At 42.6% G+C, this 20,820-nt stretch overlaps 1 protein-coding gene across 1 annotated transcript in view; it reads right to left on the bottom strand.

Annotated features, from left to right (window-relative positions):
• LOC124037065 (ephrin type-B receptor 1-like) overlaps positions 1-20,820 on the bottom strand; it is a 173,257-nt gene that overhangs the window by 45,785 nt on the left and 106,652 nt on the right. Inside the window, exon 5 of the mRNA XM_046351699.1 lies at positions 9,531-9,866. Within this exon, the coding sequence (XP_046207655.1) occupies positions 9,531-9,866 (336 nt within the window). The remainder of the gene's footprint in view (positions 1-9,530; positions 9,867-20,820) is intronic.

The raw sequence follows: 20,820 nt of genomic DNA, 5'->3' as shown, positions 1-20,820 counted from the left end.
ATAGACAATAACCCACAAAATACCCAAAGAAGATGGCTGCCTAAATATGGTTCCCAATTAGAGACAACGATAAACAGCTGCCTCTAATTGCGAACCAATCTAGGCAACCATAGACATACATAAACACCTAGATGGTAAACAATCCCATAAACCTACAAAACCCCTAGACAGTACAAAAACACATACATCACCAATGTCACACTCTGACCTAACCAAAACAATAAAGAAAACAAAGAATACTAAGGTCAGGGCGTGACAGTTCCCCCCCACAGATGTGGAGTCCGGCCACACACCTAAAGCTATATTGGAGGGTCTGGGTGGGCATGACTCACATTTGGTAAAATTCTGTCGGGCTCAGTTCAGCTAAACTTGGGCCGAGAGAGGAAGTCAATTGTTCACAAAAAGTGAGTTTCTGATGGAGAGCTACAAAAGTAAGTAAATAGAGTAACTCTTAGACTGAAATAAATAAGCTATTTTGGCGAACTTGTGTACTGTAGCTCTCCATGCTCACGTTTTAGACCTACACTAAGAAAAAAAGGTGCTATCTGGAACCAAAAAGAGTTCTTCAGCTGTCCCCATAGGATAACCCTTTTAGGTTCTAGGTATATCCCTTTTGTTCCAGGTAGAACTATTTTGGGTTCCATGTAGAACCCTTTGCACAGAGTGTTCTACATGGAACCAAAATGGGTTCTAACTGGAACCAAAAAAAAACACCCTGATTGCTCACGGATGACAGACAGCTCATACTCATTCAACATACAGTATTTACTGCTTCTTCACTCCAGTTTTGAAAGCTTCCTTTGTAACTGCTTACATTCTCCTGAATGTTTGCTTAGCCAAATAGGTCTATGTGGTCTCTTGTTTCTGCATCTCCATGCGCCATGCAAAAGGTTAGATGAGCTTGATTCGCCCCGGTGCGACAGGAGAGGGAATATTTTGAGGGAATTTTATGTTGTGGTGGAGTGAAAAAAATAGAGACCCCCCCCGAATATCAGGCTATAATTTGTAATATGACAAGTTACTAGAGAGACATTGATGTCTTCATTATCATTTTTTAATTATTGGGCTTCATGTAGCCAATCCATTTTTAGGTAAACCAGCAGTGCTCTCAAAAGCCTGCCTCAGCGTGTTGCTCTTTTTATGTCTCCAAGATGTGTGTGGATTTACAAGGAGGAAAATGTGTAGAGGAGAAATTGAACAAGCAAGATAAGGGCGGTAAAACTGTCAAGAGTTCCAATCCTCTGAGAACCCTCAATTCTCACAAGGTAAGAATATCCCACCGGAGACCTAAAGGACGAAGCAGCAGTCCCCAGGCATTACCAGGGGAATCCTACTTCCCCATATCCCAAGACTGCTTCCCAAAATAATAAGGCAGAGCTTGTTGGAAGAAAGGTACAAAGAAAGTTCATCACATACTGTATATCAGACAAAACTATGTTACCTTTTTATCAGGTAATCTACATCAATAGGAAAGTCTCATTACGGAGTGGGACAACATGTCCCTGGCTTACTTTACCAATTTGGATCAAAATTACAATGAACAAAAATATAAACGCAACATGTAAAGTGTTGGTCCCAAGTTTCATGAGCTGAAATAAAAGATTCCAGAAATTCCCCATGTGCACAAAAATCTTATTTCTCTCATTGTGTGCAAACATTTTTTACATCCCTGTTAGTGATAATTACCCTTTGCCAAGATATGCCACACCTGTCAGGTGGATGGATTATCAAGAAGCTGATTAAACAGCATGATCATTACACAAGTGCACCTTATGCTTGGGACAATAAAAGGCCACAAAAATATGCAGTTTTGTCACACAACATAACGGCACATAATGGTCTTTAGTTTGGAGGGAGCGTGCAACTGACTGCAGGAATGCCCACCAGATCTGTGGCCCGATAATTTAATGTTCATTTCTCTACCATAAACTGCCTACTTTTTGATAATTTGGCAGTACGTCCAACTAGCCTCACAACCATACACCACGTGTAACCACGACAGCCCAGGACCTCCACATCTGGCTTCTTCACCTGCGGGATAGTCTGAGACCAGCCACCCGGATGCTGATGAAACTGTGGAATTGCACAACCGAAGAATTTCTGCACAAACTGTGCACAAACTGTCTCGGGGAAGCTCATCTGTGTGCTCGTCATCCTCACCAGGGTCTTGACCTGACTGCAGTTTGGTGTTGTAACCATCTTCAGTGGGCAAATCGATGATATGTACCCAATTCTTGGAAGGTGAAAAAATGTCCCAGTACTTCCATGCCCGGCATACTCACCAGACATATCACCCACTGAGCATGTTTGGGATGCTCTGGATCGTACGACAGCATGTTCCAGTTCCCGCCAATATTCCCGGGACAACATTCTACAGGCCACAATATACAGCCTGGTCAACTCTATGTGAAGGAGGTGTGTTGCACTGCATGAGGCAACTGTGTGAAGGTATCTACTGTGTGACCAACAGATGCATATCTCAATACCCAGTCATGTGAAATCCATAGATTAGGGGCTAATTAATTTATTTCAATTGACTGATTTGAACTGTATCTCAGAAAATGTTTAAAATGGTTGCATTTTTTGTTAGGTGTACATGATTTTTTTTTTCTGTCTTACTACAATTTGTTTTATTTATCTATCTTTTCTTCCTGTACACATTGTTTTCTCTTTTTTCACTCTCTCTCACTCTCTTTCTCTCGGGTCTCTGTGAATGTTTTATAGCTCTAGATAATGCTTCTACTCAGGCGCAGGAAGTGTTGAGCATCAAGGATCCCTCACACAGAGACAGACAGTCCTCCTGATAGCCAGACATAGCCTGTTATCTCACAGAGTTATTCGTCTGAACGTCTACTGCCTAGGGGAATATTTCCATCTGTTTATTTTTTTCTTATTTACAAGATGTTGGTTCAGATGCAATTTCCAAATGTCCCGATAGGACACAGGAGACAAACGGACCAGAACACAAGAGCATGGCTTTCTGTGATAAGATATTAAATATAGCTAACTGCCAGTGGCTACTGTAGCTACTCTTATACCTTGATTTTATTCTGTATTTTTCTGAGGTGTTTACTTATGTGTATATGGTGCCAAATAATACAGTCATTGCAAGCCTTTCCTGTCTCATCTAATGGTGTCATGGGTGAATGAGCTTCGGTAAGGAAGGACCGACCCCTATGACTGCAGAATACTAGTGACATGGAGGATGGGATTAGCTGATGCAGTGATTCTTGAATCCTCATAGATTGAAAATGCCTGGAAATATATATTCCATGAGAAATTGAAATGCAGTCTTACTAGTGTCAGAAGCAGAGCTTCTGTGACTAACCGTCTGAAGCTGTTCAATGATTAGTACAGTTTTTGAGAGCACTATGACAGATTTTCAGCTTGGGAATTCACGAGTCTGTCTGATGAATTCAAATACTCTAAGATCACACTGATGGAACAAAGAACAAAATCTCTCTCTACAAATTGACACACGGTTTAGTGTTCTTTATGAGAGGCTTAGGTTAACATGGATCCCTTTATGTAGACCAATGCAACTTTTGACCAGACATCTCCTACCCATGGAACAGTAGACACGTTTTAAATGTACCTGAGAGGAGTATGTGTACTGTAAGAAGTGTTCCCTTGAGCACACATTTTGCTGGGCTGTAGAGAAGCCTCCACTGAGCACCATCACCCGCCACATTAACTCTATGCCAGTATGGGAAAAGTTTGGGGCCCCAAAGTCGTGCCAGAGTAGCGGGTTTGGCACAGTTCTCTGTGAGCTTCAATCATTCAGGCCTGCTACTGTCAGTTACTCTGTTAGAACTACCTGAAACAGTTCTGGTTGAATTTATGGAATGACACCCTCTAGCAGACTTTCGCAGACATTACTTCCTACATTAGAGAATGTAGAAACTGTAAAAGGCAATGGTAAAAGCATGTGTACTATTACATTTTACATTCAACTGAAAAGTTCCAAGATGTAAGCTGGTCTTCGGTTGGTGGTAAATCAGGTATGCATGATAAAACACACCACAATGTGTCCGAGAGGAGAGGAGAGAGGATAGGAGAAGAGTATCTATCAGAGTTCATGTCAGCTTTGTCACTCCTGCCTGAATAATGTCTAATGGTCCCTTACTGAACCACAACTAGTTCTCTCCTCAACAGAGAATTCCTTTACTCTGAACCTCAGAAAGTGACACTATTCCAACCAGTCTCCTCCAAACGGATCCTTTCAATAGAACCAACTCATTCACCGTTTAAGGTAACTCTAGTTCAACATCCATCTACTCCACTGCTTCTCAACTCCTTCTATTCCCAACATGACAGATAACTCCTTACACAGCCATGACATGAAAGGCTTCTCAGACAGCTGAAACGGCACAATTACCTGACAATAATACAATGTCACAGACCATTTTTCTTACCTACTCATTACTACTACAGCCATTTTTACAAAAGACACTGGCATTGGCTATTTGGTGTATCTATTTCTTTATCTATATCCAGCTGTCAAGTCAAGCAATTACCCTGTCAAGCAAGATGATGGGGACTATTAGCTCTACTAGGTAATAAAGGCAATTTACGTTCTCATTTCTGCTCGAGTCCTCTTTCTACAAGCCAATGTTCTCAATCTCATCATTTCACAGCCTGGTCTCATTGACTAGACGTAACATAGTAAATCTATTTAAATGAGTATGATATGTTATGTTTAGTATATTTACATAAACTGATGATGACTTAAGGCAAAGAAGAAAGGAGGTTGGTCAGTGTGGATGTGTGGGTGTATAAAGCGAACGTCTAGCAACCCAAACGTTGCATGTTTGAATCTCATTACAATTAGCATTTTAGCTAATTAGCAACTACTTAGTACTTTTAAGATATTTTGCAATTACATAGCATGTAAGCTAACCTTTCCCCTAACCCTAACCTTAACCCGTAAACTTAACCCTTAGCCCTATGTCAGCCACCTAGCTAACATTAGCCACAAGAAATTGTCATTTGTAATATTTCAAATCTTTTGCAAATTCATAACATATTGTACGAATTGCAATTCGTAACATAACATACAAATTGTAATTCCTAACATATCATATGAATTTTAATTCGTAACATTTGAGTGTCCCAGATTTTCTTTTACTGTGTTAAACGTCATCTACCCCCGAGTCCAGGTTACATTTCAAAACCTGTCCTAGCTAACTCTATTTCATCTGCTATTTATGTAAAAGCCAGTAAGGAGACATTTCTAAACTCCTAGTCAAGGCACTGTTCCAGCAGATGTAGCTACACCGCCAACATACCTCTTACACATTCCGCCATTGATACATGACATGTTTGGCTAGGCTCTAGTAGTGTTATTGTATGTACCAACATATTCCATGTATACTACCATTCAAAAGTTTGGGGTCACTTAGAAATGTCCTTGTTTTTTAAAGAAAAGCACATTTTTTGTCCATTAAAATAACAACAGACTGATCAGAAATACTGTGGAGACACTGTTAATGTTGTAAATGACTATTGTAACTGGAAATGGCAGATTTTTTTAATTGAATATCTACAAAGGCATACAGAGGCCATTATCATCAACCATCACTTCTGGGTTCCAATGGCATGTTGTGTTATCTAATCCAATTCCAAATCCAGGATGCTGACCTTCTAGGCAAAGAAAAGCCATATCTCAAACTGGCCAATCAAAATAAAAGATTAAGATGGGCAAAAGAACACACACAGACACAGGACAGAGGAACTCCAAAACTCTTGAACGTGCCGTCCTTGGTCAGCTCTCCCGCTATCTCTCTCAGAATGACCTTCTTGATCCAAATCAGTCAGGTTTCAAGACTAGTCATTCAACTGAGACTGCTCTTCTCTGTATCACGGAGGCGCTCCGCACCACTAAAGCTAACTCTCTCTCCTCTGCTCTCATCCTTCTAGACCTATCGGCTGCCTTCGATACTGTGAACCATCAGATCCTCCTCTCCACCCTCTCCGAGTTGGGCATCTCCGGCGCGGCCCACGCTTGGATTGCGTCCTACCTGACAGGTCGCGTGGCGAGAATCTGTCTCCTCACCACGCGCTCTCACCACTGGTGTCCCCCAGGGCTCTGTTCTAGGCCCTCTCCTATTCTCGCTATACACCAAGTCACTTGGCTCTGTCATAACCTCACATGGTCTCTCCTATCATTGCTATGCAGACGACACACAATTAATCTTCTCCTTTCCCCCTTCTGATGACCAGGTGGCGAATCGCATCTCTGCATGTCTGGCAGACATATCAGTGTGGATGACGGATCACCACCTCAAGATGAACTTCGGCAAGACGGAGCTGCTCTTCCTCCCGGAGAAGGACTGCCCATTCCATGATCTCGCCATCACGGTTGACAACTCCATTGTGTCCTCCTCCCAGAGCGCTAAGAACCTTGGCGTGATCCTGGACAACACCCTGTCGTTCTCAACTAACATCAAGGCGGTGGCCCGTTCCTGTAGGTTCATGCTCTACAACATCCGCAGAGTACGACCCTGCCTCACACAGGAAGCGGCGCAGGTCCTAATCCAGGCACTTGTCATCTCCCGTCTGGATTACTGCAACTCGCTGTTCGCTGGGCTCCCTGCCTGTGCCATTAAACCCCTACAACTCATCCAGAACGCTGCAGCCCGTCTAGTGTTCAACCTTCCCAAGTTCTCTCACGTCACCCCGCTCCTCTGCTCTCTCCACTGGCTTCCAGTTGAAGCTCGCATCCGCTACAAGACCATGGTGCTTGCCTACGGAGCTGTGAGGGGAACGGCACCTCAGTACCTCCAGGCTCTGATCAGGCCCTACACCCAAATAAGGGCACTGCGTTCATCCACCTCTGGCCTGCTCGCCTCCCTACCACTGAGGAAGTACAGTTCCCGCTCAGCCCAGTCAAAACTGTTCGCTGCTCTGGCTCCCCAATGGTGGAACAAACTCCCTCACGACGCCAGGACAGCGGAGTCAATCACCACCTTCCGGAGACACCTGAAACCCCACCTCTTTAAGGAATACTTAGGATAGGATAAAGTAATCCTTCTCACCCCCCCCTTAAAATATTTAGATGCACTATTGTAAAGTGGCTGTTCCACTGGATGTCATAAGGTGAATGCACCAATTTGTAAGTCGCTCTGGATAAGAGCGTCTGCTAAATGACTTAAATGTAAATGTAACTCTACCTCGAAGGCCATCATCCTGGAGTCGCCTCTTCACTGTTGAGTTTGAGACTGGTGTTTTGTGGGTACTATTTAATGAAGCTGCCAGTTGAGGACTTGTGAGGTGTCTGTTTCTCAACCAAGACACTCTAATGTACTTGTCCTCTTGCTCAGTTGTGCACCAGGGTCTCCCACTCCTCTTTCTATTCCGTTAAAGCCAGTTTGCGCTGTTCTGTGAAGGGAGTAGTACACAGAGTTGTATGAGATCTTCAGTTTCTTGGCAATTTCTCGCATGGAATAGCCTTCATTCCTCAGAACAAGAAAAGACTGACGAGTTTCAGAAGAAAGTTCTTTGTTTCTGCACATTTTGAGCCTGTAATTGATCCCACAAATGCTGATACTCCAGATACTCAACTAGTCTAAAGAATTGTTTCTTATTGTTTCTTTAATTAGCACAACAATTTTCAGCTGTGCTAACATAATTCCAAAAGGGTTTTCTAATGGCCAATTAGCCTTTTAAAATGATAAACTTGGATTAGCTAATACAACATGCCATTGGAACACAGGAGTGAAGGTTGCTGATTATTTATTATTATTTATTTTTATTGAACCTTTATATAACTAGGCAAGTCAGTTAATTAAGAACACATTCTGATAATGGGCCTCTGTACGACTATGTAGATATTCCATTAAATATCAGTCATGTACACCATTAACACTGTATTTATGATCAATTTAATGTTATTTTTAAAACAAGGACATTTCTAAGTGAATAACTTTTTTTTTGAGCTATGTCTCACCTGCAGTGGGGCATCTCAGAAGATTACTATAGGTATGGAAAATATGTGTTAAAACAGCCATCCTCAACTGGCAGACCACGGATCCTGATGGATACAGACCTAGCACGGGGTCAATACGGACCGCAGGATCCGACCCCAAATAAATGAAACATTTAAAATAATGTTTTTGTGAAATCAGTCGTGCTTTCTACTTACTGCTGTTGAGTAATTCATGGGCAGTTTTCCTCTTGTTATGTCATTCACTGACAGACCTTAGAGAGCTATTTATAACCTGTATGAAATGTCTAGTTGATGAACTACAGTAGTAGCTACGTAGTTAAATTAGGCTAACCAGCTATCTAAATCGTGTAGTTATCATGGTCAGATTACATGCCCATGGGCCTCGACCCACAGGGGGCCCCCATTGATTTTGTTGAGTCACTCAGGTATCACATGAACAACCATAAGCCATGGTAGAATGTGTAGAATTGTAGGAATTAGGTTTAAAATGGCTATATTTTCTCTCTGCCAAAAAGAGGGGTATGAACAGTATGAACAGTTTAGAGACACATGGGTTGCGAGGTGGGGGTTTGTAACTATGCCGATAAATGACCCTATCCATCCGGACGTTTGCCACCTAGGAAATGTAAGTGACCGAACCGTTTTGAATAGTAGTTGAGAACCCCTGCGTTAAAATAAGGTAGTGTACTGTATGTATACGTCCCATGGTATAATGACAGATTACAGGTCTTCCCTATGCTCTCTGTTGTTTGGTTCAACAGGATTCTAACTGAATGTGACTGAACACGATGTTAGCTCACTGAGCTCAGTAACCTTGGTTAAATAAAGGTTCAATCAAATGTACAAAATAAATCAAACCTTGGTGCCATTGAAGTGAATGTAATATAGCAGTGCAAGACAATCTTGATGTACCTCAGGGAACATTCACAGTGGAATGAGGCAGAGAGTCATAATTGGAATCCTTCTCAAGTTTTCCTAACAACGATTCCTATGTCTGGACAAAGTGGGCCGTTGGCTGCCCTGGCATTACCCGTGGGGTATAGCGTGTGACAGGAGCACTGATTATTAGAATGGCTTCTCAATGAAACAATGTCTCCTTCATTTATTACACTTTAGTACACCAACCGACGCAAGCTTGACAGAGCCAGATACTATTTACCTCACATTTAAATTACTACGTCCATATGATGTTTCAGTAGCATAAATAAAGCGATATAGATATGCATTGTGTGACAACACTTCCACCTCCAGAATGGTGTCTATGTTGTGAAAGACATACAACGAATAAACCGATTTGTGACGTTTGAATATTTAAAAAACATATAATGAATAATCCAAAACAGTCTTGACAAAAGATCAAAAGGTTGTCTTTGGTTCAAGAATGTCTCCAGCTTAAAAGACAGGAAATGCCAGAAGTACTGATGTGTTGTTGTGTGATACCATGAATAATTTAGAAGATTAATATAATGTAAGCCTAGAAGAATTGATTCCCAGAACAAAGCTTTATAATGGTTGCCAGTGGAGGCTGTATATGAACACATGGTGTGAGAACCAACGCATGGTGCTGTACAATGCCACTGACCAGCCTGGTTAGTGGTGATGTTGATGGACACGTGCTGAGCAGGGTAGGGACTCTTGTTGGTGACTCCATTGAAAGCGTGTATCTCGAAGGTGTAGGGCGTGTGGGCCCACAGGTTACTGATGAACACCCTGGTCTCGGTCAGACCCTGCTGCCTGGGTACATACTCCACGTTGTCATCACAATGGGAGCATGATGGCCGGTCTGCACGACACTTCCTGCACACGATGTTGTAGGTGACGTCATCACGGGCGCCAGTCTCCCTTGGAGGATGCCACTCCAGGATCACCGAGGTCTCGTTGACGATGGAGATGACGTTTCTGGGACCAGAGGGGACACCTGGATAGGAAGAGGGAATGCAATGCAGACATGAATATACTGTACAGTATGTAGTATGGTGTCTCTAGGCATGTTTGTAGCACTGTTTCAGCAACTGGCTATTACTTTAATATGACACGGCACAAAGACACTGCACTCTGATATGAAAGAGATATTAGGATCAACCATAGTGATCAACAAATAATACTAACTCAGATGTAGATATATAGCACTGATGCCACCATTGCAGTCAACAAATATGCACACACGAGTAATTTAACTCCCTCTGTTTTACCACTCGTCTGAAATGTTGACAAATACATCATGTATATTACATTCAGTCAGAAACATAAATATACTGAACAAAAATAAACACAAAATACAACAACTTCAACGATTTTACTGAGTTACAGTTTTAGAGTTAATATAAGGAAATCAGTCAATTAAAATTCATTAGGCCCTATTCTAGCAATATAACATGACTGGGCAGGCAGGGGCGCAACCATGGGTGGGCCTGGGAGGGCATAGGCACACCCACTTGGGAGCAAGACCCAGCCAATCAAAATGATTTTCCCCACAAGAAGGTTTTATTACAGACAGAAATACTCCTCAGTTTTATCAACTGTCCAGGTGGCTGGTCTCAGATGATCCAGCAGGTGAAGAAGCCGGATACAGAGGACCTGGGCTAGCTTGGTTACACGTGGTCTGTTGTTGTGAGGCCGATTGGACGTACTGCCAAATTCTCTAACATTACGTTGGAGGCGGATTATGGTAGAGAAATGAACATTCAAAGCTCTGGCAACAGCTCTGGTGGACATTCCTGCAGTCAGCATGCAAATTGCACGCTCCCTCAGCACAAGTTGCACCTGTGTAATGATCATGCTGTTTAATCAGGTTCTTGATATGCCACATCTGTCAGGTGGATGGGTTATCTTGGCAAAGGAGAAATGCTCACTGACAGGGATGTACACACATTTGTGACAATCATTTGAGCGAAATAGGCTATTTCACATGTTGCGTTTATGTTTTTGATCTGTTATAAATAGTATATATCTACAGTACCAGTCAAAAGTTTGGACACACCTACTCATTCAAAGGTGTTTCTTTATTTTGACTATTTTCTACATTGTAAATGAATAGTGACTACATCAAAACTATGAAATGACGCATATGGAATCATGTGGTAACCAAAAATGTGTTAAAAAAATATATTTTAGATTTTAGATTCTACAAAGCAGCCACCCTTTGCCTTGGTGACAGCTTCCACACTCTTGGCATTCTTTCAACCGGCTTCATGAGAAATGGTTTTCCAAAAGTCTTGAAGGAGTTCCCACATATGCTGAGCACTTGTTGGCTGTTTTTCCTTCACTCTGTGGTCCAACTCATCCCAAACCATCTCAATTGGGTTGAGGGCAGGTGATTGTGGAGGCAAGGGCATCTGATGCAACACTCCATCACTCTCCTTGGTCAAATAGTGGTCCTTCTGTAGCTCAGTTGGTAGAGCATGGCGCTTGTAGCGCCAGGGTAGTGGGTTCGATCCCTGGGACCACCCATATGTAGAATGTATGCACACATGACTGTAAGTCGCTTTGGATAAAAGCGTCTGCTAAATGGCATATATTATTATTATATTATAAATAGCTCTTACACAGCCTGCAGGTGTGTTTTGGGTCATTGTCCTGTTGAAAAACAAATGTTAGTCTCACTAAGCGCAAACCAGATGGGATGGTGTATCGCTGCAGAATGCTGTGGTAGCCATGCTGGTTAAGTGTGCCTTGAATTCTAAATAAATCACAGACAGTGTCACCAGCAAAGCACCCCCACACCATCACACCTCCTCTATGCTTCATGGTGGGAACCACACATGCGGAGATCATCCTCTGTGTCACAAAGACACGGCGGTTGGAACCAAAAATCTCAAATGTGGACTCAGACCAAAGGACAGATTTCCACTGGTCTAATGTCCATTGCCGTGTTTCTTGTCCCAAGCAAGTCTCTTTTTCTTATTGGTTTCTTTTAGTGTAGTTTCTTTGCAGCAATTCGAACATGAAGGCTTGTCTCGTGCAGTCTCCTTTGAAAAGTTGATGTTGAGATGTGTCTGTTACTTGAACTCTGTGAAGCATTTATTTGGAAGCTATGTTCTGTATACCACCCCTACCTTGTCACAACACAACTGATTGGCTCAAATGCATTAAGAAGGAAAGAAATTCCACAAATTAGGCACACAAGGCACACCTTTTAATTGAAATGCATTCCAGGTGACTACCTCGTGAATCTGGTTGAGAGAATGCCAAGATTGTGCAAAGATGTCATGAAGAAAAAGGGTGGCTACTTTGAAGAATCTCAAATATAACATATATTTTGATTTGTTTAACACTTTTTTTGGTTGCTGCATGATTCCATATGTGTTATTTCATAGTTTTGATGTCTTCACTATTATTCTACAATGTAGAAAATAGTACAAATTAAGAAAAGCCCTGAAATAAGTAGGTGTGATCAAACTTTGAGCTGGTACTCTATGCAACTGCTATGCTTTTCACAGAAATGATCCCCCACTGGTTATTTGACTTCATGGGGTATTCAGCTGCCATTTAGCCCCATGTGTTATTGATGTTGATGTGTTGCAACAGTGTTACAATACCATTAACATGACAAAGCGCAGCATGGGAGCTGAAATTACACCACTCAATCACCCCCTCCTAGCCAACCTTCCTATACAACCTCATCCCTCTCACCAACATTCACTCATACTGGAAAGCTGAAACAGTTCTCACTACATTTCTCATGTATCTGAACTCATTTGAACTGGCTGGCTCTGTGATCCCTGCCAGGGACGTTGGGTTTTGTTTCGCACTGTTTCCATCTCTGTGCTTGAGACTAAAACTATTATCATCACACAACTTTATCTGACATATTTCCCTATGGTGGCTGTACTGTATGCTTCTCTCAAAACCTCAAGATTGCGTTCACAATAGTCGATTGTTACTGTATGTGTGTGTTTACACTTTCACGAAGCGCAACCATCCCTGTGGGACTCCAATTTGTATTTGACCATTCTACCAGTGAATCAAGAGGAACTGACAGATCATTGGGTTGGCTGACCAATTTAACATATGCCTTTCTGATAGTGGGTGCCGATGTACACACAGGGGTCTGACCAAGCCTTAGCAGTCTGGCTTTTCTGTCTCTCTGATTCACTTTTCCTGTCTTCTCCCATTCATCTCCGTAAGTCACGGCTGTGATCTGAATGCATGGAAATTGGTCAATATTCTTTGATATTTCTCTCTCCTGATCACCCTCCTCACATTCTCTGTTTCTCTATGTGAAGCAGAGCCAGCAGTCTGAGTCTGTGGATTACAACAGTATTGGTCAGGTGCTGTGGAGAAGAGGCTTTGCTCCATACAGCAGCTCTATAGTAGACCACCCAGAGGAGGTATGATACAGTATGATAACTCATAACTAGTGTGAACTGTATAGGGAATCCATCTGTCTTGCTTACTGTTTGTTAATACATGTAATTGTGTACCTTCTAATTGTATCTTGATATGGCTGTAAGTAGGTGTTGATTGCCATGGGTAGCCAATTAGAGCCTCTTTTAGCTGGGAGTTATTGAAAGACACGGTTCACATAACACAGGGTCACTGGTCCTTTCAGCCAAAAGCCGGTCTTCGTTTAATAGATCCCGTTGCCTGTGATGTGGTTCTCAGCTCTGCAAAAATAAAACATGGAGGGGTTGAGAAGGCTGATCTGATCACTACTTAACGTCTCGTTTACAGGCCATTATTGTCACTAGCACCTCCCCTCTTTCATTTGCGAGGGAATCTAATTTGTCTACAGCTTTAGTTACTGTTCTCTCCCTCTCTCCCCCACTGTCCCATCAGCTATAGGAGTCAGGGTTGATTTGGCTCAGTGGCACAGGGCTGCACAGAGCTGAGTTATCGACACCCAGACCCTCAGACTGGTCTGTAGATCTATGCTAATTAACTTGAGGGTAATTGATACTGCGCCTCGTGCCCCTGCCCTCAGGGACACGACAGGGGGGTAATCGTTTTGCCATTGACTAGCCTTTGATGGATCACCAGACTTCTGTACAACCATACCAGGAGACCTCAGAGTGAGAGTTACAGGGGTTAGCTAACATTCTGTAGCAAATATGCAATTTAAGTGTAGAATGGACTTTTTTCTCATCAACTGTGAGTTACAATAACAGTGGAGAAACAGAATAATAAGTACATACAAGCCGCCGCCATAGATTAATCAAAAGCCCAAAAACTCTTTGAAGGTTGTATTCATTTCTGTGAGCAAAATAACAACTACAAAAAAAAGGAATCTTGTGTATTGACTGTCTAAACTACTCTGCAGTAACTAGAGAGGCCCATCACATCACCAATCACCCCAGCAAGACCATGAGCCAAAGGCTAAACCCACAGCACACCAAGACACCGTCTGGAAGTCTGTCGGTACGCGACTCCACACGCTAACAATCACACCTCTGTTTACACAGCTGGGCCTCACATCCACAAACACTTCTTCCTCGACCGGACCGGTCGTTTCTCTCCTTCTTTCCCACTGATGCCATTCCGGAATGCGCCCAGAGGAGCTCGGGAAATAACAGGCCGGACTCTACTGATCTGTATTATCAGGCATTCCAGATTCCCTGTGGAGAGGCCCATGACAAAACTGCCCTTTAGTGTTTAGAAAAGGCCATGATATGACGAAATGAAAAGTTATCCTCCACCGGGACATTTTAATACATTATATTATAGTACAGCAACAGAGTATCTAGCTAGTAAGTCTGGTAGTTCACCATTACTGTTGCCCCCCCCCCACTGGGAACAGACGTCAGTTCAAGTCGAGTTTTTTTAATTTTTTTAATGATCAACTAAATGAATTCAACATGGGAAAAAAAAGACCAAATTCCCTTACGTTGATGACTCTTTGCAAATCCAATCAGGTTTTCCACGCTGATTAAATGACATGTTTTGGTTGAAATGACATGGAAACAACATTGATTCCACCAGTTTTTCCCCAGTGGGCCTGGATTTAAAAGGGATTCTATGACCTGATGTCCTAATAAAGAACAGGGGAAGTAGGGTTTTAATGGGTAGGTCTCAGAGACAAATTGCTTTTTGAATGTCAATCTAGACTCTTACAGTCGTCAGTGATTCTTCCATGTGCTACTGTATATCAAAACCCAAGGGGGCACAGCAGTCTGAAACTGTCTGCTCTAAAGATGCCAAGGCTGCTTTAACATTCAACCTTACCTTTCGAGGAAAACCCACGAGAGGCCGTTTTAGTTTCAATCTGTCTGGAGCAACACTTTATTTGTATGTTTTCATGACCTTTTGTAGCTGTTTGTGTCTGAGTGTGAAAGCAAAGGGAAGAGGGTAACTGAGGCTCTACGCTACCTGCATATTTCATGAGACTGGGTGAGTGGGCTAGACATGACCAGGCCCATGTTTTTCCATGTGCATATTGTAATAATATAACATTTTATTTGGTCGGTGCTTACATTTGTCCTATTTCACACATGTACAAGTGTGCAAAAATCCCCCTGAGAGAGCCTTGGAGATTGGGGTCACGGTCAGCCATTATTAACGGCGACCCTGGAGCAACTAGGGTTAAGTGCCTTGCTCAAGGGCACATTGGCAGATTTTTCACATTGGTAGCTCAACGATTCAAGCTAGAAACACTAACTGCTAGGCTACCTGCTGCCCTGCCCTGTGTGCATGCATGTTTGACCACAAATTACCACACAGACTGGGGAATGAATCTTACAGCTGCAGACATTAAGATGCTTGCCTCTTTGCGTGAGGCGAGCTATGTGAGTGTAGAATGGTCTCATCACTCCTTTCCCTGATGGAGTAATAGCTATTGTCTCTATCTGACTCCAGGTAATTACCGTCAATGTTGTGTCAAGTCCACACACTGTGCAACACTGCTGGCTTGCCGTAGGGGTGCTGCTTCAATTAGAATAATTAAACATCAATGTTCTCCTCTCCAGCAGTATGGCAAGGCCCAGGATGGGACCTGATGAGGCCTTCCAGGAGGGTGTATAGGGGAGGTAGATGAAGTTCCAATAGGGGGGTATGGATGGGCACCTGATGTTTAAGAAGTGTAGTAGTGAGTGATAGGTCATTGAAGGAGCATGGAGGCTCACCAGTGCAGCTCCATGGTTATAGCGTAGCGTTGTGCTCCTGCTGACAGTGTGGGGAGAGTGTCAACACATCAGCCTTCTAATCTGACAGAGGGAGCAGCAGAACACCAGCCCACTTTACACACACCTTGCCTTGCCTCACTCACACTGATTCTACACACAGCCTAACAGCTGCTCTACTGCACAGTCTGTGAGCAGGGGAAACCAATAGAGAGAGAAAGTATACGTGTGTATACTACTAACGTGTGTGTGTGTGTGTATGTGTGTATGTGTGTAAGTGCGTACTGCTTGTATGTTGTGGGTGTGTTTATTTGTGCTTCTGAAATTCACCTTCATCTCTAAGCTAATTTGGTTGAATAGTAAGTAGAATAAATATGTGAGTCAATAACATGCAAACTGAACAAGGATGCTTAGATGTACACCCGCTACGAGGCTGGCTTCAGGTTAGCTCTGCTCCACCCTGTTTCCTCTGAGATCTGCCTTCCACAACTGTGCAGCGTTTTCAAGCGAACTCACACTGTCCTCAATTAGCACTCGACATCAGTGGGGGGAATAATTATTTAAGCTGATACATCCTGATTTACATAAACAGTAAGAGGATAAGGACACGGGTGGCCAGTCACACTCTACAGTCAGAAACCATGCATTCATTACATTGATTACAGCTTCAGCATCATATCTGCACACTTCACTACTGTAATCATATGCCATGCAGCTGCTGTCTCTGTCTTTGAACACTTTTAATAGTCAAAGTGGTGAGTGGGAGTAGATGAAAAGGGGAAGGTTGGTTTCTGAATAATACTCCAAACAAACACCCACAAATTCAAATCACGTTGACAAAATGTTTATGAAGTGGTAGGGAAAAACTTTACAGACACTATTAGGAAAGTAAGAGGAGGATCTCATTTACGCTGGTATCACAGGAGGTTGGTGGCACCTTAATTGGGGAGTACGGGCTCGTGGTAATGGCTGGAGTGGAACTGGTGGAATGGTATCAAATACACTACATCAATCACATGGGTTTCCATGGGATTGATGCCATTCACGTCGTTCCAGACATTATTATGAGCCGTCTTCCCCTCAGCAGCCTCCTGTGTCTGATATTAGCATCATTCCTCTCTCTCTCTCTCTCACTTCTTTACTTTTTTAGTGTTTTCTATTTCCATAAAAGTGAGAAGAAGACATTTGTGTGAGTCTGGATGCTTGATGACTTGGTAATGGTCACAGCACAGGGTCCCCAGTGACGGCTGTGGTGGAACAAAGCCTGTCTAAGAGTAAAGGCCCTATAGTCAGGAGCTCTTTTCAACTACACCCACATGCCTTTCTGCCTCCTCCGCACTGTCTCAGTACTGTCTCACTGGAGTTAACAGCTAGCGGATTAGAGGGGAAACACTGAGAAACACATTATAGGAGAGAAAGACTGTCAGGGAGGAAAAGAGAGAGAGAGAGAGAGAGTTACAACACTGTACATTGCCAATAATAATGTTTGACATTTCTATATTATAAAAAATAAAATGTGAGTAATATTTACTGTAAATTTCTGATTGCTAATTTCCCTTGTTTATTGTCTATTACACTCCCTTTGACAATGTAAACATGTTTCCAATGCTAATAAAGCCCTTTGAATTGAATTGATTTCAGGGAGAGAGAGGGGGAAATAATTTTGTATTTATTTTACCTTTATTTAACCAGGCAAGTCAGTTAAGAACACATTCTTATTTTCAATGACGGCCTGGGAACAGTGAGTTAACTGCCTGTTCAGGGGCAGAACGACAGATTTGTACCTTGTCAGCTCGGGGGTTTGAACTCACAACCTTCCGGTTACTAGTCCAACGCTCTAACCACTAGGCTACGCTGCCGCCCCAGAAAGAGAGAGACAGAGAGAGAGGGGGAGACAGGGAAAGAGACTCAGGGAGAACAAGTAAGAGAGAGTATGCTTCAAGGAGGACGAGAGAGTATGCTTCAAGGAGGACGAGAGAGAGAGAGAGAGAGAGAGAGAGAGAGAGAGAGAGAGAGAGAGAGAGAGAGAGAGAGAGACGGAGAGAGAGAGTGTCATGGAAAACGAGAGAGCGAGAGTGTGTCAGGGATGACAGAGAGAGAGAGAGAAAGACTAAACTGAGAATACACAGTGGCAGAATACCTGACCACTGTGAATGACCCAAAATTAAGGAAATCATTGACTATGTATAGACTCTGTGAGCATAGCCTTGCTATTGAGAAAGGCCGCCGAAGGCAGATCTGTCTCTCAAGACAAGACAGGCCATGTGCACACAGCGCACAAAATGAGATAGAAACTGAGCTGTACTTCTTAACATCCTGCCAAATGTATACACATATTTCCCTCAGATAACACAGACCCACAAAGAATTTTAAAACAAATCCAATTTTGATAAAGTCCCATATATATATTAGGTGAAATCCCAGAGTATGCCATTAGATCAGCAATATTTGTGACCTGTTGCCTCAAGTAAAGGGCAACCAGTGAAGAACAAACATAATTATAAATACAACCACATTTATGTTTATTTATTTTCCCCTTTGTACTTGAACTATTTGCACATCGTTACAACACTGTATCTAGCCATAATATGACGTTTCTGTCACACCCTGATCTGTTTCACCTGTCTTTGGGATTGTCACCACCCCCTCCAGGTGTAGACCATCTTCCTCATTATCCCCTGTGTATTTATACCTGTGTTCTCTGTTTGTAGTTTTCCTGGTTTTTACCTTTTCTGCCTGCCCTGATCCTGAGCATGCCTGCCATCCTGCACCTTTGCCACACCTATTTGTATTATTGATCACTGCCTGCCCTTGACCTGTCTTTGTCTGCCCCTGAAACGTGATAGTTGAAATATCTATATAAAGCCAATAAAGCCATTTGAATTGAACTAGAGAGAGAGGGGGATAAGAGTGTGAGAATAGATGGGGGGGTGAGCATGTGTGTCAGAGGGTAATTGTTGTGAAAGAAAGAACCATTACAAACAGTAATTTACCATTTCTCACACACACACACACACACACACACACACACACACACACACACACACACACACACACACACACACACACACACACACACACACACACACACACACACACACACACACACACACACACACGGGTTTTTCAAGGGTTTTTCTTTATTTTACTATTTTCTACAGTGTAGAATAATAGTGACGACATCAAAACTATGAAATAACACATATAACACATAATGTTAAGATGTGTCTGTTACTTTAACTCTGCGAAGCAATCTGAGGTGTGAAAGAAATACCAGAAATGTACTTTTCACAATGCACACCTGTTAATTTAAATGCATTCCAGGCTCCTACCTCATGAAGCTGGTTGAGAGAATGTCAAGAGTGTTTAAAGCTGCCATCAAGGCAAAGGGTGTCTGCTTTGAAGAATCTCAAATATAAAATAAATGTTGATTTGTTTAACACTTTTTTGGTTACTACCTGATTCCATGTGGTATTTCATAGTTTTGACATCTTCACTATTATTCTACAATTTAGAAAATAGTAAAAATAAAGAAAAACCCTTGAATGAGTTAGTGTGTCCAAACTTTTGACTTGTACTGTACACACACACACACACACACACACACACACACATGCTTCTAAGACCCAACTCTAGAACCCGAGAGAGTACCTTCATCCTGCTAATCACATTAAAACAGAAAGTGGAGCTGGAATGGAGAAAGAGGAGAGTGAAGGGATAAAGGCCTTCCTGAAGCTCTTCTGCAGTGTTCTATAGCGGGGCCCCAGGATTGGAACGGCACTGACAGTCCAGGCCCAGCAGGAGTCCAGGCCTCATCTCTTAGTCACAGCAAAGTCACATGAAAGGAGTGAGAAAAGCCCCTCACCAGCGCCTCACCACCACCAGGGATAAGAGGCCAGAGAGAGAAAAGACAAGCACCCCACACTCTAGTGGACTCATTGGTGAAATGTTATTCATATTTTTCATAATTCCATAATTAATAAACATTGTACATTATACAAAAAAAACACAGAAAATCCAGTGCTTCTATGTCAAACCATATTGTTACAGTGCATCTGGAAAGTATTCAGATCACTTTTTCCACATTTTGTTATGTTACAGCCTTATTCTAAAATTGATTAAATAGTTTTTCCCCCATATCAATCTACACACAACACCCCATAATGACAAAGCAAAAAAAATAGAAATGTTTGCAAATCTATTAAAAATCAAAACTGAAATTTCACATTTACATAAGAATTCAGACCTTTCACTCAGTACTTTGCTGAACTTCAAGTCTTATTGGGTATGACGCTACAATCTTGTGTGCTACAAGTGTGTGTGTGTGTGTGTATTTGGGGAGTTTCTCCCATTCTCTGCAGATCCTCACAAGCTATGTCAGGTGGGATGGGGAGCGTTGCTACACAGCTATTTTCAGGTATCTGCAGAGATGTTAGGTCGGGTTCAAGTCCGGGCTCTGGCTCGTTCACACAAAGACATTCAGAGACTTGTCCCAAGGCCACTCCTGCATTGTCTTGGCTGTGTGCTTAGGGTCGTTGTCAGGTTGGAAGGGGAACTTTCGCTCCAGTCTGAGATCGTGAGCGCTCGGGAGCACATTTTCATCAAGGATCTCTGTACTTTGCTCCGTTCATCTTTCCCTCGAACCTGACTCGTCTCCCAGTCCCTGCTGCTCAAAAACATCCCCACAGCATGATGCTGCCACCACCCTGCTTCACCGTAGGGATGATGTCAGGTTTCTTCCAGACATGACGCTTGGCATTCAGACCAGACTTCTAGCTTGGTTTCATCAGACCAGAGAATCTTGTTTCTCATGGTCTG

Source organism: Oncorhynchus gorbuscha, linkage group LG06, assembly GCF_021184085.1.
Source record: "Oncorhynchus gorbuscha isolate QuinsamMale2020 ecotype Even-year linkage group LG06, OgorEven_v1.0, whole genome shotgun sequence".
In the NCBI taxonomy this organism is placed as follows: Eukaryota; Metazoa; Chordata; class Actinopteri; order Salmoniformes; family Salmonidae; genus Oncorhynchus; species Oncorhynchus gorbuscha.
The sequence above is the reverse complement of the archived record's forward strand: the minus strand, read 5'-3'. Positions and strand labels throughout refer to the sequence as shown.